The 25,956-nt window shown below is 36.6% G+C and overlaps 2 protein-coding genes and 1 long non-coding RNA gene across 4 annotated transcripts; 2 read left to right on the forward strand and 1 right to left on the reverse strand.

Moving 5' to 3' along the window:
- Positions 1–10,391: 10,391 nt before the first annotated feature.
- Positions 10,392–13,699, reverse strand: LOC146527295 (uncharacterized). Its single transcript, XR_014879212.1, has 3 exons — positions 13,539–13,699; positions 11,953–12,095; positions 10,392–11,530 (listed from the first exon to the last, which is right to left on the reverse strand). It is a non-coding gene; the product is annotated as an uncharacterized LOC146527295 (long non-coding RNA).
- A 330-nt stretch (positions 13,700–14,029) lies between these two features.
- LOC146527296 (uncharacterized) lies at positions 14,030–18,904 on the forward strand. 2 transcript variants are annotated; one of them, XM_085206417.1, is made up of 4 exons: positions 14,030–14,164; positions 14,704–15,158; positions 15,509–15,645; positions 16,764–18,904. In XM_085206417.1, exons 2-4 carry the CDS (start codon positions 15,095–15,097, stop codon positions 16,878–16,880), a joined length of 318 nt encoding a protein of 105 aa, XP_085062543.1. In that variant the 5' UTR covers positions 14,030–14,164; positions 14,704–15,094; the 3' UTR covers positions 16,881–18,904. The 2 variants fall into 2 exon arrangements, with proteins under 2 accessions (XP_085062543.1, XP_085062544.1); XM_085206418.1 differs by having other exon boundaries at positions 14,065–14,209.
- Positions 18,905–23,328: 4,424 nt separating this feature from the next.
- On the forward strand, positions 23,329–25,699 carry LOC146527297 (uncharacterized). The gene is made up of 4 exons (XM_085205486.1): positions 23,329–23,458; positions 24,281–24,457; positions 25,102–25,262; positions 25,340–25,699. Exons 1-4 carry the CDS (start codon positions 23,434–23,436, stop codon positions 25,445–25,447), a joined length of 471 nt encoding a protein of 156 aa, XP_085061612.1. The 5' UTR covers positions 23,329–23,433; the 3' UTR covers positions 25,448–25,699.
- Positions 25,700–25,956: the final 257 nt, after the last annotated feature.

Consider the following 25,956-nt stretch of genomic DNA (forward strand, 5'->3'; position numbering starts at 1 on the left):
AGCGGTTCGCCGGGACTAGGCTAGTATTGATTTCCCTGAAACGTTCAGGAATCATTTAAAAGCGTCTACATGAAGATATTTGTCTTTAATTATTTTACTTTTGTTGTTTTAATTAAATACGAGTATACTATGTCATCCTATTATTGTATTAAAACTGCCATTATTTTTAAAGTAGGAATGTATTTGTTAATCGTATTTAAAAAATACGACGTTTTGAGTGCCGTTGGTTACATAGTTCAAAATGAATGTAAAATTTTCATGTAATCAAGTAATATTTAGTTAATTTAAAGTTAATATTAATTTGTTTATATAATGCGATTCCTAAACGATGAAGTGGAAAAACATAAATATGAACAAGTAATAACGCATCGTTGAAATCAATACTCCCCTCCTATGCACCCAGACGGGATGCATCTAGATACATTTAGTATATATTATTGTACGTGCCAACCTTTGTTTAAATGGGCCAATGAATTAATATTTTTTTCTATATATTAATAATATTATTTCATACTATTGTTATGATAGAACTTGTATGTTGATATCGTAAAGTTGTATATCATCCAAAGTCATACAAATGTTTCATATTATTTTTTTGAGTATTTGACAATAGAAATTCATATTTCTTTGATTATTCTTTAAAAAATAAATTAAAATTAGTAAAACAATATATATTTCGATTTTTGTAGGTAATGCGTGTACATATAAAAATAATTAAAATAGTTAACATGAAACGTGCAATCGCTTCTAAATCAGTTTTGCTATAGTTAAGCAGTTTCATATTAACTCCGAACGGCATCAGGGCGTTGGCTTTCTGGCCGTAGTCTCAAGCCTTGGGGGCCCTTTGGCCAGGAGTCTAGTGTTAAAATATTGTTTTCCCCACTTTCCGAACAATTTTCGAGGCATTTTTTTGAATGGCGTAACTTAACGCCACTCTTTGCCTTGTTAACATTGCAAAAAAATGATCATCTATCTATATATATAAAACCGAAAGGTGAAATGAAATGAAATGAAATGAAAGTTTATTGCCAAAAATGTATGAATACAGTCACCAGATACAATGAATCAATCCTATTTATTACAGCATTCAATTAAATAATTTCACTCTGGTTTTATGAACTCTGGTACCCATTGTAAGATTTAACTTGTGTTATGGGTACCAGTGCTCTTACAAATTTTTAAATGATCTAGAAATCGGTAGAACCATCAAACATCTTGTTTCTGGTTGGTTAATTATTGTATGAAAAACAGAATACAAATGTAAGAAAAAAAAAACTAAATAATAATAATAAAAGTAAGAAAATTGGTTGCACATTTATAGAAAAAACCTCATCAAATGAAAAAATATCTTATTCTATGTACTTATTTTCATAAAACTCTCTGTCTCACTGTATTCCTGCTCCTGTAAAAACAAACTAACTTTTGCCTTGCATAGATGAAGGGAAAGAGGAAATATGTTGCATATTTTATTAATTTTATTATATAGATGACCACCGATAAAATGATAATGTCGTTGGGCAGTGGCAGTATTACATTTGTATGTGGGGCAAACATTGTATGACCGACGAGATTTTGTGTTATTTTTATTGTATTCCTTTTTCCTATGTACACGAAGTATGGTATGGAGGACAAAAAGCTGTCTCACCGTTAGAACCGCGCAGTCTATGTATAGCTGAGATGTAGGATATCTAAAAGGTTTGAAGGTCATGACTTTTAGGACAGCCCTCTGGGCCCGTTCCAGAGGTAGCAGAAGAGACTTTGATGCTGCACCCCAAATAGAAATGCAATATGTAATGATAGACTGGCATAGGGCATAATAAACTATCTTTAAAACAGGGTAATCTGCAGATGGTCTCAGTTTTTTAAAGATAAAAAGGATTTTACGTACTCTAGCAGTTAGGCTATCAATGTGAGGCTTCCAGTTCAGGGACATATCAATTAATACACCAAGGTACCTTACGGTATTAGTTTTTCTAAGCAGCGGACATTTACATATTGCAGCGGAGGCGTTATCAGGGCAATTTGCGGCATGAACTTTTAAAAGGAGAGTATCAGCTGGACATAAGGTATTTGGTTTCAAAGAGAAAGGCATGTACACTGTTTTAGCTAGGTTAATAGTCAGTAAATTATCAGAAAACCAGCTTGTCACAGACCTAAGTGCATTCTCTGCGTGCATAAATACTTCTGACCAATTATTGCCTTTTATGAGTAATGCCGTGTCATCGGCGTAAGTAAATATTGAGCAATTGGTAAGCGATAGTTTACATAAGTCGTTAATATATATCAAAAATAACGTTGGACCCAAAATTGACCCCTGGGGTACACCGAAATTTATCTTCTGGCTGTCACTTATGAGGTTATTTATTTTAACGCACTGACTCCGATTGCTAATATAGTCCTCCAGCATTTTATAAGGAATACCTCTAACACCAATGGTACTCAATTTAGACATAAGGTCACTCACTCATCACGAAATCTCAGAAACTACAAGTGCTAGGAATCTGAAATTTTGCATAGGAGTTACTTATAGGACGTAGGTGCTCGCTAAGACGGGAATTTGCAATATTCGACTTCTAAGGGGTTGTTTTTGGGGTCGAAAGTTTGTTTGAAACTTCGTTACTACAAATGCTAGGAGTCTCAAATTTTGCATAGACGTCACTGGGACGTAGTCATGGAGACAGAAATTAACAATAACATAGTTCACGCGGGTGAAACCGCGAACGGGCCCCTAGTATTAAATAAAATCAAATCAAATCAGCTTTGCGCTATATTCCGCACACAGCAGAGTAGGCAGAGGCACAGACAGGGAAGACATTCCGTTCCCCACTTTCAGCCAAATTCTAGAAGCATTGCAACACGCAATGCGGCATCAGTAGCAAATCTAAATTTAAATAAATATTTAATTTCCTCGAATGGGAATCGAACCCACAACCGTCGCGTTTACAGTCACACGCTTTAACCACTGCGCCACGACAGCTTCATTAGATGATTTAAGTCTTTGGGGAATTTATTTGATTTTGCTAGAAAAATGGTATTTAGGTAGATGATAAGTATGCGTACATGGCAAGCGCAGTTTTTTCCGCATAAACTCCGGTAATAAGTACTTTAAATTGACGTAACTTTTTCATTTATGAACCGATTCTAATAAAAAATCACTATATGTTTTCGGGGGCATGCCAGAATCCAATAGTGAAAACCGCATCCAAATCGGTTGAGCCTATTATGATATTAGTGAAAACAAAGGCACAGATAGACAAACAGACAATAATTTAAAAAATCATTGTTTTGGGTTCTATTACGTTATAAAAGGTTCCCAATAACATTGTTTTTTAAATATCTTCCAAGTATAGACACCGACCCCCTTACGATTTTATTATAAGTATAGTAAAATTTAAGTTAATTAAAGTAAGTGTTCGCAAAAAATATGGTATTTAACACAAAAATTTATAGTTATTTCTTATCTATCTACGTAGAGACAGAGAGTACGCGCGCACTGCAAACATATATTTTCCAACGTAAATTCCGATTCCGTAAACAATCCGAGATGAAAGTATTTTTATCCCTTATGCTGGTCCACAACCCCTCTATCTTTCATTGTTAGTTCCATAATAATCGGTTCAACTGGTACCCTGGTTAGCCCAGATAAACAGAGAAACAGAAACAAAAATGTTAAAATTGATTCATTGTGTTTTGGTATCGCGTAAATAACTATAAACATTTGAAAAGATATAGTTATTTTAATATTAAAGACAGCCAGGCACCTTTAGTTTTGTTTATAATATAAATACATATTATGTATAGATAGATGTATAGATATAGATAAATAGTAATTTCATTTTTTTTTAGCTTAACGCTATATCTAATATCCCGCATTTAGTAGACATGCAGAGGGAATCTAGTGGAACTTAACGCCACGCATGCTTTGTTATCTAAGCATAGAAATGAAAATATATTAATCAAATTAAATCAAATTTGATTAAATCAGCTTCGCGCTGTATCACCCAAGCATAAAATTATAAGTATAGATAGAAATAAATTATAAGCAAAAAATCATTTTTAGAAAAAGCTTTTATTTAAACTCTTTAAAAAGGAGAAAATAAAATTTCTCTTTTAAATTTTAACTATCAACTCATTTTCTCCTTTTTAAAGAGTTTAAAAAAAAGCTTTTTCTAAAAATGATTTTTTGCTTATAATTTATTTTTTACTTTTTAGTTACCACTGGCTGGGTTTCTCACACTAGAGACATGTACCACGATTCCTCTTCTATGATTAGGAATGCTGTTGGCGACACTAGACCCGTCCCGATTACAGTGGGGGTTCACCAGGGCTCGACTCTTAGTCCGTTCTTATTCAATGTAGTGCAGCCTCCATGGCTGATGATGTATGCCGACGACATAGCACTCATTGACGAGAACCGACTGACGCTGGAGCGTGAAGTGAACCTCTGGAAGGGTACGCTTGAAAACGGCGGTCTTAAACTAAATGTGTCGAAGACCGAGTACATGGCCTGCGGGAGCCCGTACTCAAGCACGATCTTTATAGGTCCTGAGCCAGCCGTTAAGTTCAGTTCAAGAAAAGTTCAGGTACCTTGGATCCGTTATGCACGAGTCTGGAGGCATCGATCACGATGTCCATGGCCGGATAAGTGCTGCCTGGGCCTAATGGCGGGAGGTCACTGGTGTGGTCTGTGACCGAAGAAAACCGCCAAACTCAAGGGCCTGATATGCAAGAGCATCATACGACCGGTTCTTTTATACGGCAGCGAATGTTGACCAGCATTATCTCGGTACACTCAGGAGCTTCACGTCACGGAAATGAAGATGCTGAGATGGATGTGCGGCGTAACGCGGTCTGACCGCATACGCAACACATTCGTTCGAGGTAGTCTTGGGGTCCGTGACGTAGCGGATAAGCTCCAAGAGCGCCGCCTGAGATGGTTTGGCCACGTTACGCGCCGGCCTAAGAACTATATCGGACACAAGTGCCTCGTTATATCAGTTCCTGGAGTGAGACCTCCTGGGCACCCAAGGAAGCGCTGGTTGCATGTCATGATGCCGGATATGAGAGCCAATGGTCTAACCACAGGGGACGCAAAAGACCGCGCAAAGTGGAGTAGGTTGAGTAGGAAGGCAGACCCTGGCAATAGCCGGGATTAATGCCCGGAGGAAGAAAATTTCTCACACTCGATGTCATATTATTTTTCTAATTATTCTCGGCAAGCCCTTTCATTTGATACCCGTATTGCAGATGTGCATAAATAATAACTATTCCGCCATCTTAGATGTTCCGCCATATAGGATTTAGAAAAACGTCACATTTTTCGAGTTACGCTCAGCGAGCCCTTTCTATAGATATCTATATTGTAGAAGTAGACTAAAATTAACTATTCGGCTATCTTGGATGGTCCGCCATATTGGATTTAGAATGACGTTAGATTATTTTTCGAGTTACTCTCAATGAGCCCTTTCATTTGATATCCATATTGCAGAATTGCAAAAATAATAACTATTCGTTCATCTTGGATGGTCCCCCATATTGGATTTAGAATGACGTCACATTATTTCCCAAGTTGCTCTCAAGAAGCCCTTTCATTTGATATCCATATTATAGAAGTGCTTCTTCTTCTTCCTGGCATTAATCCCGGCTATTACCGGGGTCTGCCTTCCTACTTAACCTACTCCACTTTGCACGATCTTTTGCGTCCTCGGTGGTTAGACCATTGGCTCTCATGTCCTGCATCACGACATCCAACCAGCGCTTCCTTGGGCGTCCGGGAGGTCGCGCCCCAGGAACTTGTATAGCAAGGCACTTGCGTCCGACATAGTTCTTAGGCCGGCGCGTAACGTGGCCAAACCATCTCAAGCGACGCTCTTGGAGCTTATCCGCTACGTCACGGACCCCAAGACCACCTCGAATGAATGTGTTGCGTATGCGGTCAGACCGCGTTACGCCGCACATCCACCTCAGCATCTTCATTTCCGTGACGTGAAGCTCCTGAGTGTGCCTAGATAGTGCTGGCCAACATTCGCTGCCGTATAAAAGAACCGGTCGGACGATGCTCTTGTATATTAGCCCCTTAAGCTTGGGCGGTATTCTGCGGTCGCAGACCACACCAGTGACCTCCCGCCATTTGGCCCAGGCAGCGCTTATCCGGCCATGGACATCGTGATCGATGCCTCCAGACTCGTGCATAACGGATCCAAGGTACCTGAACTTCTCCGACTTAACGGCTGGCTCAGGACCTATAAGGATGGTGCTCGAGTCCCGGCTCCCGCAGGCCATGTACTCTGTCTTCGACACATTTAGTTTAAGACCGCCGTTCTCAAGCGTACCCTTCCAGAGGTTCACTTTACGCTCCAGCGTCAGTCGGTTCTCGGCAATGAGTGCTATGTCGTCGGCATACATCATCAGCCATGGAGGCTGGTCCTGGATGTGAGCCGAGACAGTATCGAGCACCACATTGAATAAGAACGGACTAAGAGCCGAGCCCTGGTGAACTCCCACTGTAATCGGGAAGGGTCTAGTGTCGCCAACAGCAGTCCTAACCATAGAAGCGGAATCGTGGTACATGCCCCTGATAATCTCAATATAGGCTTCAGGGATCCCTTTGGATCGCAATGCCCACCAGATACACTGACGAGGCACACAGTCAAAGGCCTTCTGCAGATCTAAAAAGGCCACGTGCAGAGCTCTCCTTTTTTTCCCTGTATGCCTCCATCAAAGTTCTGAGGGCGAAAATGGCGTCCATGGTGCCCGATCCTGGCTGAAATCCATATTGAGACTCAGAGACAGTACACTCTCGGCGGAGCCTGAGGTCGATCATGCGCTCGAAGAGCTTCATGGTATGATTCATAAGCTTAATGCCCCTATCTTGTGCCCCTACCACAATCTTGAACACTGCCCCTTCCCTTGTAAATAGGGGTAATAAAGCTAAGCCGCCACTGATGCGGCATCTTACCAGTGTTCAAGATATGGTTAAAAAGGTCAGTAAGCATGAGCACACCAAGAGAGCCCAACGATTTCCACGCTTCGATCGGAATGTCGTCAGGTCCCACCGCTTTTCCGTTCTTCATGCGTCGAAGGCAATTACGTGTTTCGTCAAGGGTTATTGGGGCAATAAGTCCGAGGTTAGGCGGTGGGTCGTGATGAAGACTGCATGGATGCTGAGTATTCAGCAACTCCTGGAAGTAGCTTCTCCACCTCTCCTTCACAGAGTCATGATTACAGAGCAGCGTGCCCTGGGAATCTCTGACGCAAAGACATTTTGCGATATCTTGCGTCACTTTATCCCGGGAACGTGCCAGTTTGTAAATGAGCTTCTGCCCCTCCACAGTTTCAAGTTTATCATACAATGGTGACAAACTCTCACTGCGGGCTCTGGCTACAGCTCTTTTACTGGCATGTTTAGCTACTGTGTACTCCAGTCTGTCTTCAGGAGAGTTGGATTCCTGCCACTTCTTAAAGGCAGCCTTCTTTTCACGAGTCACCTCCTGGACCTCGTCATTCCACCACCATGTCTCCTTGTCGATGACACGTCCTCCCCTAGAAACGTCAAGAACTCGCCTGCCTGCCGCAATGATTGCCGACTGAGCCCGATCCCAAGCCTCCTGAGCAGTCTCGGTGTTAGTCGAAAGATTATGACTTTTCACCTCTGCCAGGAAGTCGGTCTGCATCGGTCCATTCAGCAACCACCACTTGATCCGAGGCCTACGTTTCTCGGCTACTTTCTTCTTCGGAGTGACGTTAAAGTCCATGACAAGAAGACGATGTTGGGCCGTTAGGCTTTCGCCTGGAATGACCTTACAGTTAGTTACCCTGCCCATATGACACCGTCTGGTCAATAAGTAGTCTATTTGAGTTGAGTGGGACCCGCACTTATACGTGATAAGGTGCTGAGAATTCTTTTGGAAGAACGTATTCACGACGGCCAGATCAGACGCAATACAGGTTCTCAGAATGTTTTCTCCCTCTGCATTGCGAAGACCGTGCCCAAAACCCCCGTGAACACGTTCATACGGCTCAGCAGCCCTACCGACGTGCCCGTTCAAGTCCCCCCCAACTAAGACCAATTCGGTAGACGGCACAGCAAGTAGCACCCCTTCATACTGCTCCCAGAATGTCTCCTTTTCGGCCGCGCTACATCCCGCCTGTGGAGCATAGGCACTGATTAAGTTTGTGATGACGCCCTCAATCAGTACCCTCACTCGCATCAAGCGGTCGGAGCGACGGTCAACTTCAAGGAGCCCATTCTGAAGCTCTTCAGAAAGCACTACCGCTACACCGTTTCTACCCGAAGGTGACCCAGTGTATATAAGCCGGTAACCCTGTCCGATGTTACGGGACTTATTGCCCTTCCAGCGAGTTTCCTGGAGGAAAGCACGCTGGACCCGACGTCTCATGAGTACATCTGCGAGTTCCCTGCATCGTCCGGTTAGAGAGCCAATATTCCACGTTGCAAAGCGGAGTTTCTGTCTGGGTACTCGCGTCTTTAACCGTGCCCGTACTTGACACGTTGATCCATATTATAGAAGTGCATTAAATATAACTATTCCGCCATATTGCATGGTCCGCCTTATTAGATATAGAATGACGTCACATCATTTTTCAAGTTGCTCTTAAGAAGCCCTTTCATTTGATACCCGTAATGTACAAGTGCATGAAAAATAACTATTCTGTTACTTTGGATGGTTCGCCATATTGGATTTAGAATGACGTTACACTATTTTTCCAGTTACTCTCAACAAGCCCTTTCATTTGATACCCATATTATAGAAGTTCCTGAAATATAACTATTCCGCCATCCTGGATGGTCCGCCATATTGTATTTAGAATGAAGTCACAAACCTTATCGTGCATTGTCATCCAAACCAAACGTGTATACAAAATTTCAGCTCAATCGTACGAACATACCTTTCATTATATGAAAGCATAAAAAACTTAAATCGTGTCAATTCTATTGGATTTCAAGTGATGTCACGTTATTTTTCTAATTGTTCTTGGCAAGATCTTTCATTTGATACCCATATAGCAGAAGTGCATAAATAATAACTATTCCGCCATCTTAGATTTTCCGCCATATTGGATTTAGTATAACGTCACATTATTTTTAGAGTTACGGTCAACGACCCATTTCATTTAATATGTATATTGTAGAAGTAGACCAAATAGATACTCGGCTATCTTCAATATCCTCCTTATGGGATTTAGAGTGACATCACATTATTTTTCGAGTTGCTCTCAACGAGTCCTTTCATTTGATACCCATATTGTAGAAGTACATTAAAAATAACAATTCCGCCATCATGCATGGTCCGCCATATTACATTTAGAATGACGTCACATATTTTATCGTGCATTGTCATCCAAAGTAAACGTGTATACAAAATTTCAGCTCAATCGGTGGACGATATCTACTTCAAAATGGAGCTCTAAGATTTCACCTGAACCCACATACATACATTGCAAGTTAAATAAAAGCTTTTGAAAAAAGCTTTTAAAAAGCTTTTAAAAAAAGCTTTTAATAAAAAAAGCTTTTAATTATATAGATCTAAGCAAATTTTTAAGTCTAGTTTTTAGTCTATTAGTTTATATGTATTTGTATGTATAGGGTTCGTGGATAAGGAACAAATAAGAAATGCGGAAATTAGGTCAACGGCACGTGGCGATATACAGCAAAGGATAGTGCATCACGAGCTTCACGTAGTGTGGTTAGATTGTGACTGGCACGCGGTCCGGAGGTCCGGAGGTCCGCGATGCACCAGCTGAGCTGAGGCGCGAGGGCGTCGGGTACGGCGACTCGCCGATAGACCCTGCGCTCGCGCACCCACGAATCTTAGGCTAGCTCAGATGAAAAGTGAAATCCTACGTCCAAACTGTTGAGGTAGCTTGATTAATTTCTTTAGTTCTTGGTTTGAAATATTTTACCCTATATGCAGTTTCAGTAAAAGGAGCGCTGCCTCTTCCACCCTGTATATTTTATTATGAATTATTTTAATATGAATTTGTATGTAATTGTATTATATGTATGTGTCACATTCTATTATGATTTATACAAAAAGGCAATTTTGAAAAAGGATTTTAAAATTTACGTTATTTAAATATTATCAAAGTATTAAGTTATTGCGATTATAATATATATATTGCGATATAGGCGACAGGTTGTGAGTTCTATTCCCAGTAGAGGAAATGAAATATTTTAATTTTTCAGTTCTTCGCTCTGATGTCGATGACGTCAGGCGTTGAGTTTCGCCTGAGTGGCGCACGCAATCGCAAAGCCTTCTGAATTTGAAGACGCGGACACTAGGCTCTCTCTGCTTACCCTGGATACAAGGAAGCTGTACATTGAAGTATTAAGTAAGCCAATCGGAGAGGAGGTAAATAAAACATCGATATCCGTGCTCAAGTTCTCGCTAGAATATATTGTACCTTTTACCATTAACATGCTTAAATTAACCTAATTTGTCCCTTATTCCACAGTATTAAGGCGGACCTTAAAAGTATATAAAGAAAAAAGATGCTTGAGTTTATCCTAAGTTCTCGCTAGAACTTATTTTACCTTAACGTTTATATGCTCAAAATTAACCTAATTTGTCCCTTATTCCACAGTGTTGAGGGGTACCTTAAAAATATGTAAAGAGAAATGATCGTTGAATGAATGGTGAGAAAAATCTTAAAAGCCTATCGAGAAGCCAGCCATGCGAATGAAAATGTGGTAAATAATTGAATTAACCTAAATCGCCTATTCCACGGTGTAGAGTGAGTACCATTAAAAATATATGAAAAGAAACCATGCTGAATTAATCCTACGTTATCGCTTATTCCACAGTGTTGTGGAGGACCTTAAAAGTATATGAGGAGAAACCATGCTGAATTAACCCTAAGTTGTCACTTATTCCACAGTGCTATTGAAGAACCTTAAAAGTATATGAGGAGAAACCATGCTGAATTAACCCTAAGTTGTCACTTATTCCACAGTGCTATTGAAGAACCTTAAAAGTATATGAGGAGAAACCATGCTGAATTAACCCTAAGTTGTCACTTATTCCACAGTGCTATTGAAGAACCTTAAAAGTATATGAGGAGAAACCATGCTGAATTAACCCTAAGTTGTCACTTATTCCACAGTGCTATTGAAGAACCTTAAAAGTATATGAGGAGAAACTATGCTGAATTAACCCTAAGTTGTCACTTATTCCACAGTGCTATTGAAGAACCTTAAAAGTATATGAGGAGAAACTATGCTTAAATTAGGAGTCGACGAGCGAGCGGGTAGTGCCTTCATAATGTTACAGGGTAAGTGCATGTTACAGGGTAACTTTATAACTTGCACTATTCGGCTCCCGTCGTCTCGAGACACAGGTGTTGGGTCCCCGTATGTTCGGCATTTCATTTGGTTACATCCACCCTTAAAACTAAGTTACATCAATTAAGTTATGTCTACACATATCTTTTATAAATTTCTCATCTGGCTAGGAATTGATAAAGTCTAGTTAAATTTCAACTGGTCGGTAGATTCTGTAGATCGCTCGATCTGAAATGGATATTGTGAAAGTTAATATTTATTTCAAATAAATCAAATCAAATCAGCTTCACGCTGTAACTCACACAGCACGGTAGGCAGAGGGAACCTAGTATTAAGATACTCCGTTCTCCACTTTTCGCCGAATTGTGGAGGCATTGCGTGTTGCATGGCCGCCGCGGTTTGCCTCGACACCAGAGCGAAGAAATGGAAATATAAACTTAAATAAATATTTCACTTCCTCGAGTGGGGATCGAACCCACAACCGTCGTGTTACAGTCCTTTGTACCCTTTTGCCGCTGCACCACGACGGCCTGAGATATAGTAAAATTTTCTACAAAATACAAGTATTGTATTTTTTTAAATTTCTTTCTATTTAATTACAGTTTTAAACAGCTCTTACAAGAAATTTAAGTAAAAACAAATATTTTCACCTGCGCGTCTCGTAATATTCGAGTGTACCACTGTACACCCTCATGCCCGAGTGTCGTCTCCAAGCACTTCCTAAATTGCAGCTCATGTTGGATTGCTTCCAAATTTTCAGATCTGGTCCTTTCCATGATACTCCAGCTTCTTGCTGAAATAAAAAGAAATATTATTGTAATATCACGAGTGGAGTTTTTGGCGCTGAGTGCTATCATTCAAAACGCATTGCTCTAGAATTCGAAGAAAAGGTTCATTTCCGTTCGATTAGTTTCATTTCCGTTCAATTCCACTGGGTTCGGGTGAATCAGTTCGACTTAATTTGGTTTGACATAAGACATAATTCGATTAAGTTTGACTCACGTGATAGTTTTTTTTTTTTTTACTTTAATAATATCAAATATTTATTTTCAACTGAACGCGTCATTGATATATTTGAATCTTTGAAAAATAAAAGTTTCTTTCAAAGATTAAAATAAAATATATTTTAATCACCTATTCACTTTTCCTACACCGGATAAAAATTTAAAATTATCGATTACATATGGCCACCAAGTATTTAAATTGGGCAAAAGGGAATAATTTATATAATAATTTTCAAATATATACATTTTTCCATAATTCCTTAATGAAATAAAATATTGCTTTTCAATAATTATTTAAATTATTGAATTCTTAATTCGTATCGTAGCCTGAGTACAAGACCGTGGCATCTATTTAATTAAATGTAATTAAGAGAGAGATAGAAGAATTATACTTATAAAAAAAAGATAATAATATTCGATTATGATTCTTCATTTTCATATAAAACTGGTTAAAAATTATAAAGTATTGTTTACCAATTGCACATGGCGTCATTGGTATCTAGGGCAAGATGGCGAGGCATCTATCTATATAAATTTACAAATAAATAAATCTAAATAAAAATAATGGAAATTGATAACCCGTATTGTCCTTATATATGATTAAATTGGTGTTTGAAGAAAAAAATAAATTATTTATTTTCGATTATACACTTAGAACATGGCGGGGTCACGGTAAACAAATCGCAAACAAAATATTAAATTCATATTTTTCAAAGGAATAAAGAAAATAATTCAACTGCAGTAACATTTACTGTATGTTAGACGAAAAAGAAAAATATTTATTTTCAATTGCATATTGTACACGTGTAATAAATAATAGATCAATCAAAGCAGGTACTCGCATATATTATAGCATCTATCTATATAAATTTACAAATAAATAAATCTAAATAAAAAAAATGGAAATTGATAACACCCTATTGTTCTTTTATATGATTGAATTGGTGTTTGAAGAAAAAATAAATTATTTATTTTCGATTATTCACTTAGAATATGGCGGGGTCACGGTAAACAAATCGCAAACAAAATGTTAAATTCATATTTTTCCCACGAATAAAGAAAATAATTCAACTGCAGCAACATTTACTGTATGTTAGACGAAAAACAAAATATATATTTATTTTCAATTGCATGTTGTACACGTGTAATAAATAATAGATCAATCAAAGCAGGTATTCGCTTATATTATAGCATTAGCTTGAATTAAACAATTGTTAAGACATTTTCCTCACCTATTTGAGAATCAGGATACATGGTGCAGAAGTCTCGAATATTTTGAAATCTAGTTTTTTTCAGCATTCCTGAAGAGTGGTCTTATCTCTTCCAGGGCGCGGATGCAAAAGGAACGAAGCTGCGCGGTCATCGAGTTCGCTGCATTCGAATGCGTTCGGGAACCTTCATAATGGTAGTTTATGATCCTGTCGATTTGGAAAATTTGGGAAATTAAATGTTTATAATCACAATATTCCTCTATTTACCTAAATATTTTGTTGAAAAATTAAAAATTGAAATATTATTTTTGTTGAATATTGAAATAATAAAATATGAAATATATTTTTTTTTAACAAATTAATAACAACTCAATTACAATTCGAAAATTATATTTCGGTATTTAATATTTGTCATATATAAAGATATAGATAACAGATTAATAGATTAATTAATTGTCAAAGATTATTATGTAGATTTAAGTTAGAAGGTACTTTTTTGCTTTGTTAAGTGATAAGTGGGTAAGGTGGAATTATGTTTGACAAGTTTAGCTAATACAATATTTATTGTGAACTCATTGTTTTGTTTACGTTACATTTACTTATTTTACTTAGCAATATAAATAAAGGGAGTGTTAAGGCACAATAAGGTATAAAATTATCACTATTTTATAACGCAGTAAATAGATTAAATGGTCAGTCAAAAAAATACTTTATTGTATATTTTTTTGTCATTAATACTATAAAACTTATCTTATCAATAACTAACTATTTAATTGTCCCAGTAGGTTTTAGTATACTAACGTATACGTTGCATGAATAATAAGCTGCAACGACACAGCATTAACATTAACATGATTGTTTTGCATGAATGCTTGAGGAACAGAGTAACTTAACACTAGTATTTTCTTATACCGCACAGATAGAGTAGACAGAGAAAGAAGAGAAGAAAAGTATCCTATTACGGGGAAGCATAAATAACATAATATAAAATAAATATTTGCGTAGAAACATTATCTATTAAAATCAAGAAGAAAATTGCATTTGTTGGAAAGGGACTTAAAAATTAATTGTTTTTCCCTTGATGCATCTTTCAAGGCTCTCTCTCTCTCTCTCTCTCTATTTACACCCGTCTGCTTTATATACTATTTTTGTTTGGCCTCTATTCATTTATATTTATATATTGCAGGGCAATCATCTCGTTGTGAAATCACCTTACCTAATAAAATAGAACTAGATGGGGAGACTATATTCGTAAAGTCGCTGACAATGGCTGGATGCGTAGAGCTGAAGATCGAGCTCAGTAGCGTGCCATTAGAGAGATGATGATGATGATGATAAATAAAATATTATATAACATGGCTTGAAATGACTAAAAATAATAATAAACTTAAGCACTAATATCAACGAACCTTAGAAATTAAAAGATTTAACATATAACGAATGAACACAATTTGTTTCGTAGTAATTTTGAACGCATTCGGATGCTGAAAAATCAATAAGTGCAGGGGTCGCCCGTATCGTACAGGTTTACATATCAAAGAGTTAAATTTTGAAAAGTTTACATTTATATTGCCAAAATGCATAGAAGGTCTCGTTATCAATTAGCTCTAAAAATTTCACCCACGGTACCGTCAGATAGCGGTAAGATTTTTTATATAAAATAATATAAATATATTTTGTTCGTTGGTAAATTTAGACAAAAGTTTCGCATCCCTAATGGTGTTCCTGCCTTTGTTCATATTTTTATGTAATAATTATTTATTATTATTTGAAAAGAACTCTTAACTGAAAAGAATTTGATATAAACAAGTATAAACGAACTGTTAATTTATTCACCTGTTCTTACTTATTACTAACTCAGACTTTGTTGAGATGTGTATCCTTTTTAACAGAAACAATATATAAAACTATGATATTATTTAATATGAAAATATAATATGAAAACGAATATATAATATGAAAATCTGTTATTAGTTTTTTATATATTCCAGACAATATACGCAGCAGCCAGAGCTACTCTGTCATGGAAGCGGGCGGCATGTGTGAAGAACGAGTCACCAAGTCTACCGTAGCCACGGTCCTCAAGTACATATGCTCGATGCTCTGTTTCGGCATGAGAGATATAAAGGTATTATTCTTGATTCTTATTTAGATTCTAAGATTTATTTGGCGCTTACGGCGGTTGTGGGTTCGATCCCCACTCGAGGAAGTGAAATATTTATTTACCATTTCTTCGCTCTGGTGCCGAGGCCAAGCGCGGCGTTGAGTTCTGCCACTCATCACGCAGCAGAAAGTGGGAACGGAGTGTGTTAACACTAGGTTCCCTCTGCCTACCCTGCTGTGTGCGGGATACAGCGTGAAGCTGAATGAATGAATGAAATACAATTAATAATAATAATATTGTTAGCAATATTTTGATATACGAGCGGTATCGATACCCATCACAACCATTCCCACCACAACCTATTTTGCGAGTTGGTCTTCGTCTGGTGAGGTGGTTGGTGTCAATACTGTTAGGTCGTCCTATTTTATTATAACTATCATGTCATTTTATGTTTGAAAGATAACGATTGTTAAATATTAACCTTAGACCATTCTACATTCTTTTAGTTTTATATTTACCGCTTCTGATTTCTAATAATATATTTAAACTAGTGGAATCGAACGCGGCTACGCCCGCTTGAACTATACAAATATTTATTAAATATGTTTATGAAATTATTTTCAGTTTCCAATAGAGAGATGCGTCAAGCAAGCTCATTTTGGGTGACGTTTTCTAACAACAAACTTTGCAAATCGTTGCTTAGCAACGGTCGCATAGCGACGGTTGTTATTAACATGGCGGAATAAATTGCTTGTCAAATTAATAACTTTTTTAATATATTCGTATATATTGAAAATATTACAAATATGAGAAAAAAAAGTATCCTATGTTCATACCGCGACCCCCAAGTATCAAGTAGTAGTAAGTAGTAAGTATTTTATCACAATTAAATTAACGGTTTGGCTCTGATTGCGTAAAAGACAGACAGACAGACAGAGCTACTTTCGAATTTATAATATAGGTATGGATGGATTCAATTAACTTGTGAAATATCTGACTAATGCGAATCGTGAAATTTAAATATTATTAGCAACTAGCTAATTAAAAATAGGTATATGAGGCGAACTTTTTTTATATGTAGGTATGAGAGATATAAAATATTCTACCGAAGTATGTAGCTTATTTCTTTATATTTATTTCAGGTTGATCTTGAAGAAGAACAAATCGTTATTACCGATTTTGTTCTGACATCCAGGCAGGATCACAGGCAGGTCGAGGAGTCCAGGAACCACACTGAATATAATTCTATATTCCATTAAAAACTTAAATGTGTCTCCTTTTATGTATTCTATCGATTGTTAATATTTTTTTTCATATCTATTTATTATTATGAAATATTTAATTACATTTATATTTTCATTTGTTTTTTCGCTCTGCGGCGTTGAATTCCGCCAGTGAACACGCAATGCCTCCCGCATTCACTAGGTTCCCTCTGCCTACCCTGCTGTGCGCGGGATACAGCGTGAAGCTGATATTTTATTATTTATTATTAAACATTAAAGTTAGTTAGTTAGTTCTATCTAATGTATATTGGTGTTTTAGAGTAGAAAAATTTACATAAAATTTCAATTTTATATGTAGGTACTACAATTTTTTATATAATATTTCATAATTATATACGTACAAGCAAGGAAGCAGGGTAAGTGCTTGTCAACACTTGTCTTTGTTTTTGTAAAAATTTATTTTACAAATATATAAAATTATATTTATTTGAGTTTATTCGTTTCTTTTTATTTATCTATATATATAAGCACAAACGTATTTTATACGTAGCAATTTATTTAAAGTCGAGAGCCTACGTACTGCGGCTAGTTAATTAACAGCAAGAAAATAAAAAAAAATAGACATGGTTTGTCAAAAAAATATATTTTTTTTATTTATTATTTATACAATAATGCTTATAATTACATTGATTATTTACCGTCCGTACAAATATGATATAATTAAATCTGTCAATTATAATATTAGTTTGCTTTTTAAAAATATCTAATATTAAATCGTTAAGTTTAAGTTAATATTAAATCCTAAAATAACTATATAATTATTATTATTATTACTCATTTATTTAAATTAAATTTTAATGTATATTGAAGAATTTGTTGGCCTATAATATGATTATTATTTTCGGAAATTATTTAGAGCTTCTATATAATACTGAACATTTTTATACTGTGGTATTTATTTACTTATATTAATAAGTCTACTCGAAAAAGATATTCTTGATATAACTCTATACCTAAATCTTATTAATTACAATGTTCTAGTATTTATTAATTGTAGTTAGTAATTTGTATTTTCTCCTTAAATCTAAGATGGTATCAACAAGGTGAACTAGTTTTATTTAGATTAGTTTCTCTTCTCTTCGTGCCAATTATACACACAGTTACTTTTAAAACTTCTTTATAGCATGTGAAAGAATCGTTTAATGTTTACATAAAAAAAAACAAGAAATTAAATAAGCGGGTAATTAAATTAGTCTTTAATTGTTTTCGCTATAGCTTTATTTGTATAAAATATTATTTTTTGAGATTATTCGCATAAATATCGTCTCGTTTGGCCGTCCGATGTACAATAATAATAATTGTCTTAATAATGATTATAATAATTAGCCGAGCACGCCGATGTTGCGCCGGAACCACTACGCCAGTTTTTGGGGGCCCAGCCCCTGCCACTAGGAGGCGAGTCACTGTCCGTTAGTCTCATTCAATAGCCCAGTTCATTCAAATTCCATTCCATAGACTTAGTTTCGATTTCCACATTTTCTATAGTTCCTACGCATTAACCGGCGATCATCTTTGGGCAATTACCTGTGGTTGCCCAGAGATGGATTCCAGCTGATGCGTCACAGTAACACATTTGTAGATTCTCTTAGGGGCCTCTACGTGTTGGATCTGTGTTCCCACGCAAGCCTTCCAAAGGACCGGTTACTTTTGACACATGACACACTTAAACATAATTATAATTTTAATATTATCGCCTACTATGATGCCAAAAAATAAACAACCACAATTGGTTTATTAAAATTGTCGATGTTTATTAATTATATTTTTTATAATCTAAAAAGTTCCTGTTAATAAATATTTCTATTATAATTTCATTTATATACTTTTTCTAGGATATCGACAACGTGGGTCCTACAGTTTATATCATAGTATTTAAATGAAAATTTGCTTTTATTCAATAAAAATGTGTCCTAATTTTAAGAATTTTTGACAGTTTACTTAAAATAAATATTCTATATGTGTAATAAATGTGTTTTTATTCAAATAAATGTGATTAAAAAGGAATTGTTTTTAATTTACTCATTTTTATTCTAGATTTAGGCTTTACTTTTTATCCTTTTTACTTTTTCATATGTATGGCCGCAAATGCAGCACTAATACATTAGGAAATTTCTTACGGTTGAGGCTGGTGGTCTTTGGAAAATACGTGAGGCTAAGTCTGTTTACATATTTAAGCGTCATGTAAGAAACTATTTCTTATCGCTATAATATTTTTTTTTACTTGTATATATGTGCGATAGCCGTCGTGGCGCAGCGGCACAAAGGTGTGACTGTAACGCGACGGTTGTGGGTTCGATCCCCACTCGACGAAGTGAAATATTTATTTACGTTTATATTTCCATTTCTTCGCTCTGGTGTCGAGGCAAAGCACGGCGTTGAGTTCTGCCACTCAACACGCAATGCCGGCAAGTGGGGAACGGAGTTCCTCTGCCTACCCTGCTGTGTGCGGGATACAGCGTGAAGCTGATTTTTTTTATTTATATATAATTATATTTTTGCCTTGCTTGAGCTGATCTACTCAGGATTCTGGATAAACAAAGTAGCATTGTACTTCACAAAACAATTTTTTCCAGAAATTCCTTTTTTTAATCTCTTCTTTATACCTCATTCAAAAATTCATCTACATTGTGTACAAACCCCGAACCCCGAACCCAACTTTAATACATACAATATGTATATACAAGTCGAGGGAAGCGATTAGCTTTAATATTATTAATGTAAAAAGACAATGTGTTGATTTTTGTATAGCCAATGATGATTATGATGGCAGTGGCGGACTAAGGGGGAGCGGCGGGGGCGGTCCGCTCCGGGCCTCTGGTCCAGGGGGCCTCCAAATGGTGCAAATTCCCTTGATCAAATCCTAAATAAGCCCTTGAAAAAACGCATAGTATCTACTTAACAGGAAGTTTGAGGTTGGAGGGGGCCTCCAACAAACAAATAAGTACAGGGATCAGTGCAGCCTGTACCGGTAGTTTACATTATATTAATTAAAATTACTTTTATCTTTCTAATGTCCATTTAGGTTGGATGTGGTTCCAGTTTCGTAGTTTTTTACTTCAAGTTCCTAGGGCCTTCAAACCGACGTCATTTTATAAAAGTTTGCGTACTCACTAACCTGAAAGTGTGGCCCTTCCAGAAGTAGCGCAAAATAAAGGTACACTTCTATCTGGGAGGATGATTGAGCCATCAGATCGGTTTGGGACATCGGTTTTTGTTCATGTTCACGGGGGTTTTAGATACGGACTTCGTAATACAGAGGGATAAAATATTCTCAGAACCTATATTGCGTCTGATCTGGTCGTCGCGAATACGTTCTTCCAAAAGAACCCTCAGCACGGGATTAATGCCAAGAAGAAGTAGAAGAAGTATACGTATTTTGTCCCAATATTAAACAATCTTTAGGACGTCTGACGAAGAGTAAAGCCTACGTAAAGGGTTATACCAGGGTTATAATATATTTTTTTTAATTTTTCTCAAAAATATATTTAAATACGAGTGTTTTTACTTTAACGTAGGTGAGCGTGTACCTTAAATTGGCGCTATCTTTGAAAGGGCCTCACTTTCAAGTTAGTAAGTACGCATACACTCTTACGTACTTATTAGACTAGTAATCTTCAAAATTTCATCTTTGCTGCATTACATGTACTTTTGATATTTAGTATTTTAATTTTCTATGTGTATGCAATATAAAAAATTTTCACACGCGTGGGGGGGTTCGAGGGGCCTCATTCAACGCCCCGGGCCTCCGACGGGGTTAGTTCGTCACTGTATGATGGTAAGATGATTTGGCCAATAGTGTGTAGTCAGAGCCTTCACAGGAAACCATCGAAAAGACACTAATTGTTGATTATTGTAGAATTACGATTGGCTGACGTAATTTTAAGAGATTGTGTTTTGACTTTTATTTGACCAGTGAAGTAATTTGACCAATAACGTGGAGACTTAAATAACAGATAATATAATACCTCGAAAAAATCTTAAACTTCGCACACTTTAAAGAAAAAAAATAACACAGATCGATAATTAATACGCTTGCCTAATAATAATACTGCTGTTTGTAAACAATACTTTTATATATAAGTTTTAAATTATACGTTATGTTTTGAGATCATGGTAAACTAGATAGTAATAATGGGTATAGAAATAGTACGCACCTTATTATATATGATTTCCAAATTAATAAAGAACATTTAAACAGCGATATTCAAGCAAATCTTTTTATATGGGAGATAACAGACCCTGATTATTATGTTTAATGTTATCTACTTATCAGTTATAATAAATATATTTGTACTATCGATGTGGATTTAGACTATAAATAAATTTTAAAAAAGTTTGAAAATGTGTAATTAAAGGTTAATGTAATTGAAGGTCACGCGAAAACTAATGGATGTTTAAAAGAAACACAGAAAATTTTATGTTAATAGATAACGCTCAAATGTGCATTTTTTGAAGAAATAATTATTATTAATCCACTATGTTTATAAAAATTATAAAAAAAGTGTTAATAAAAAAATGCTTTACTGAATGTATTTTTTATTACAATAAGAATATTTATACTATTATCATATTATGTATAATATCATAAAGCTACATCCATCCATCAGCCTTTCCAAGTCCACTGCTGGACATAGGGCTCCCCTAATGATCGCCACTCCGTCCGGTCCTGTGGCCTTTGAATCCAGCAGATTCCCGCTGTCTTGAGGTTGTCGGTCCGCCTGCTTGGAGGTCTTAAGGCCATACATTGGTATCATAAATAAGTACATAATACTACTTATACATGATTATACTTTATTCAATAAGAAAGACCAAAAGACAAACTTTCCTTTAACTATAAAGAAAAACTAAAAATAACATATAGTGTAATGATTTGCTATTATTTTTTCCTATTTCTATTTAGATTTTTGGGCTTTATATGACAAATTCTAATTAAGTATTTCCTCGTAGAGCCGAAGATCGAGCTCACTGGCGTGCCATTGGAGAGGCCTATGTCCAGCAGTGGACGAGGACAGGCTGATGATGATGATGATGATGATTTCCTCGTATCACCTCTATCATAAAATGTTTAGACATTCGATAGTTATCACTTTCATTTAAATTTCGCCAATAGACGCGTATACCTATCGTTGTTGTTTAAGGTTAAATTTATATGTTTTCTTTAAAACAAAGTACACAAGCAGTCAAGTCAAGCACTAAGCATGCCATTTTATTGCCGTTTTCACGAAAATGCCATGAATTGCCTAATTCTCATCTCATCCCTTACTTCTAGTAAGAGGATGAAATAGGGGCATAGCCCACAGGGGTTGAAAGACGTTGAAGCCACGACTGGGGATAAATTAGACTAAACTAAGGGAGCTAACGATCCCTAACCACTGGGCCCGACCGCGCCGAGACGCGGCCGAGCCGTGGAATAACTCGTCTGACTTGAACACCGTCGTCAACGGAATCGACGACGGTGTTTGTGTCATGCGTGTGTTGTGTGTTTTCTACTTTTGAACGGGGCATTTGCTACGGTAATGGCGACATCGGGTTCAAAAAGACGCTACTGTAATCACACGCCTGAACGATGAGGGGATTCGCGTGCGAGCCTGCGCACTCAAAATAGCGCTTTGCAGTGCTCTTAAGGTAATCGATCCCAGTTCAAAATCTCTATGTAGGTCGATGTTACGCACGAACCAGGGGCAACCTGATGCGTAACGTAAGAATTTATTTTGTATCTTTTGCAAGGGATCTAGCTTCGCTCGAGACTAAATAACATGAAACTGTGGAACAATGTTGCTGCATTTGTACGAGCATTCGGGCTGTTAGGTATAGCGTGGGCGGGATGTGACAGTGTCGCCGTTACGTTACATGCAACTACATACTGGTAATCAAATGGACCACATAGATTTATCTCGGCACTGGTGAAGGCAACTATTATTTATGTTTATAGTTTATTTAATATGTGTCATTTGTATATTTCAATATGGTAATTTATTTATTAATCTCTTATATACAATCATACATAGTATTCGTATTTAGTACATGTCTATAAAAGCGCTCGCTGCCGTCGACTGCCCCCTTGTCATATTTTATAACTAACTGTCGGTGCTTGTCACTTGATGCTCTCTATTTAGGGTCCGTTGTTTTCTTAGTGATTTGTTAATATTATAGTAATTATCGCGTTCTGTTTTATATACTTCAGTTCACCAGGACGATATTTGGTAACTGAAAAACTGAAGTAAGGGAACCTGAACTATCGTAAAAGTATAAGTATGTATTTGGTAATCTACACCGAATACTTCTCTATAAGTACTCTAGAAATATAAACTTTGTAGAAGAATTGTAATAAGCATTAATTATAGTTATCTTTTAAAACGGAAGTTACCAAGTTATAACTACTCTCGACATTTCCGAACGCGTTCGTATGCGAAAAATCAATATTTTCAGTCTCCCACCATCAAATTTTACCTGCGTTAGAAGCGCTTGTGTCTCTTACTAAATTTGGAAAAAAATATATATATCTGAAGAGATTTAGTATATTTTCGCGATGCAGTTGATAAGATCTCATATAAGTAAGTAATTTGACTATATTAATAGCTATTAGAAATTATATAATTAGCTGGGGCGAAATCCTTTGTTTTATATCTATGCCAGTATATATATACACTAGCGCGAGTTTATTCTGGTACCGCTTTGTGAATTTATATTTATAGGCATTTCATTTGTGATTTAAACGTTTAAAGGTGTTGCAAGCGATTTAAATTTTAAATATTTTACTTTAATTATAAAAAAAACATACTAAAACAATGCCATTTGATTTTCAACACGAAATGCCTCCAGAATTCGACGGAAAGTGGGGAACGAAGTGTCTTAACACTAGAATCCCTCTGCCTTCCCTGCGGTGTGCGGGATATATCCATACCTATATTATAAATTCGAAAGTAACTCTGTCTGTCTGTCTGTCTGTCTGTCTGTCTTTTACGCAATCAGGGCCAAACCGCTAATTCTATTGTGATAAAATACACATATAGAGATACTTGAGGGTCTCGGGATGAACATAGGATACTTTTTTTCTCATATTTGTTATATTTTCGATATATATCAATATATTAAAATACTTATTAATTTAACATGGAATTTATTCCGCCATGTTTATAACAACCGCCGTTGCTGAGCAGTGATTTGCAAAGTTTGTTGTTAGAAAACGTCACCCAAAATGAGCTTAACGCATCTCTATATTGAAAACTGAAAAAACTTTTCATAAATATATTTAATAAATATTCGTATAGTTCAAGCGGGCGTAGCCGCGTACGGGTCCACTAGTCTACTATAAAGCCGATTTAATTTACTTTACTTAGCTGTATGCGCTAAGATATGCTTCATGTTGGTTAAAGTTCGAGGACCGTTTCGGAGGAACCGACGATTTTGCCTCTGCAATTACGGCCGATGCTACCGCGAGAACTACCAGAGGCACGTCTTGAAGGACGGTGGTGTGGACTACTGCCGCGGCTGTCACCGTCCCGGGGAGTCGATGAGACATGTTATTACTGGCCGTCCACCATATTCTAATGGTAAATAATTTTCGCTAAGAAAAAATTTCAATATCTAAATATTTATAAGTAGAGCCGTCATGGCGCAACGGCACAAGGGTGTGACTGTAACGCAACGGTTGTAGGTTCGATTCCCACTCGAGGAAGTGAAATAATTATTTACGTTTATATTTTCATCTCTTCGCTCTGGTGTCGAGGCACAGCGCGGCGTTGAGTTGTGCCCCTCAACACGCAATGTCTCCAGAATTCGGTAGAAAATGGGGAACGGAGTGTCTTAACACTAGGTTCTCTCTGCCTACCTTGATATGTGCGGGATACAGCGTGGAGCTGATGTTTTTTTTTTTATTTATAAATATTATCAGTAATTATTCACTATATTTTTTAACGTAAAGGCCCCTACTATAAGTTCAGTGTTTTATCTGCATGCGTGTCACTATAAACGCGATAGGTTGTGGGTTCGATTCCCACTAGACGAAATGAAATATTTAGTATTTTCATTTCTTCGGTCTGGCGTCCAGGCAAAGTGCGGCGTTGAGTTCCAGAATTCAGCGCAAAATAGGCAGCAGAGGGTCTTAACACTAAGCTGCCTGCTCTAACAAATATAACTTTCTGAAATGTTTATAATAATTCTATTATTTTTATTTATTATTGTTGTAAATTTCCAGTGAGGCCTTGGAACCCTAAGGAGGAAATCAATTGCTTCCTAAATACAGAAGCTGATAATCATCGTGATCAGCTCGAAAGAACCGTCCTCCCCCCGATTGTGCTAGCATCAACTGAACCTGAAACTGTATCGTGGTGCGCACAAGAACTCCAAAACATGCAGGTAGGCTTTCGACACCAGGCTCCCTCTGCCTACCTTGCTACTTGCGACTTTAATAACATAAATAATTTAATTTACAGATCAAAGATGAGGGAAACCAGCCGAACAGCAATTCGATAACATCTTTCAATGGACCGAGTGAGGTTTCAACACTACCGGCCGATAACACCGAATTTGTTTCCTATTAAAGGAAACACTAATATAATAGGGTAGGCAGAGGGAACTTGCCAAATTCTGGAGGCATTGCGTGTTGAGCTTCCCTCTGCCTACCTGAAGCTGAATGAATGGACTAATATAATATAAGCAAAGCAATTTTAGTATTAAAAAGGGTTTTAAAAAGTATACTTTTTAAAACTTGACTTTGTTAGTAACTGTCATTGTATATGTAGTATCGATTCGCTTTTACTGGACTGCATTTTGAATATTTTTAAATAGAATTTTCATGATTTTGGCAATAGAAGCACCTAAAAAAATATTTGTTTACAATCTACAAAAAATGTTGAAAGTAACATAGGTACATAGAGTTTAATTAAAACGTATTTTAAATGTATTAAGCAGATAACTTGTCTTTATTATAAGGTAGTGATTTCGTCTCCGTATATTCATCAACGTCCTCCAGCTAGATGGGGTGACGATATTCACAAAGTAGCATGCAGCGGCTGGATGCGAAGAGCTGATGATCGAGCTCAGTGGCGTG

The sequence above is a fragment of the Heliconius melpomene genome, chromosome 21 (genome assembly GCF_056956725.1).
Source record: "Heliconius melpomene rosina isolate 202511_hmr_F chromosome 21, ASM5695672v1, whole genome shotgun sequence".
NCBI classification, from domain to species: Eukaryota; Metazoa; Arthropoda; class Insecta; order Lepidoptera; family Nymphalidae; genus Heliconius; species Heliconius melpomene.

Coding starts and splice junctions, on each gene's coding strand:
- LOC146527296 (XM_085206417.1), top strand. CDS start 15,095: ATGCATAGAAGGTCTCGTTATCAATTAGCTCTAAAAATTTCACCCACG. Junction 15,159..15,508: donor CACGGTACCGTCAGATAGCG/GTAAGATTTTTT, acceptor TATATATTCCAG/ACAATATACGCAGCAGCCAG. Junction 15,646..16,763: donor TCGGCATGAGAGATATAAAG/GTATTATTCTTG, acceptor TATTTATTTCAG/GTTGATCTTGAAGAAGAACA.
- LOC146527297 (XM_085205486.1), top strand. CDS start 23,434: ATGCAGTTGATAAGATCTCATATAA. Junction 23,459..24,280: donor GTTGATAAGATCTCATATAA/GTAAGTAATTTG, acceptor TGTTGGTTAAAG/TTCGAGGACCGTTTCGGAGG. Junction 25,263..25,339: donor AAGAACTCCAAAACATGCAG/GTAGGCTTTCGA, acceptor TTTAATTTACAG/ATCAAAGATGAGGGAAACCA.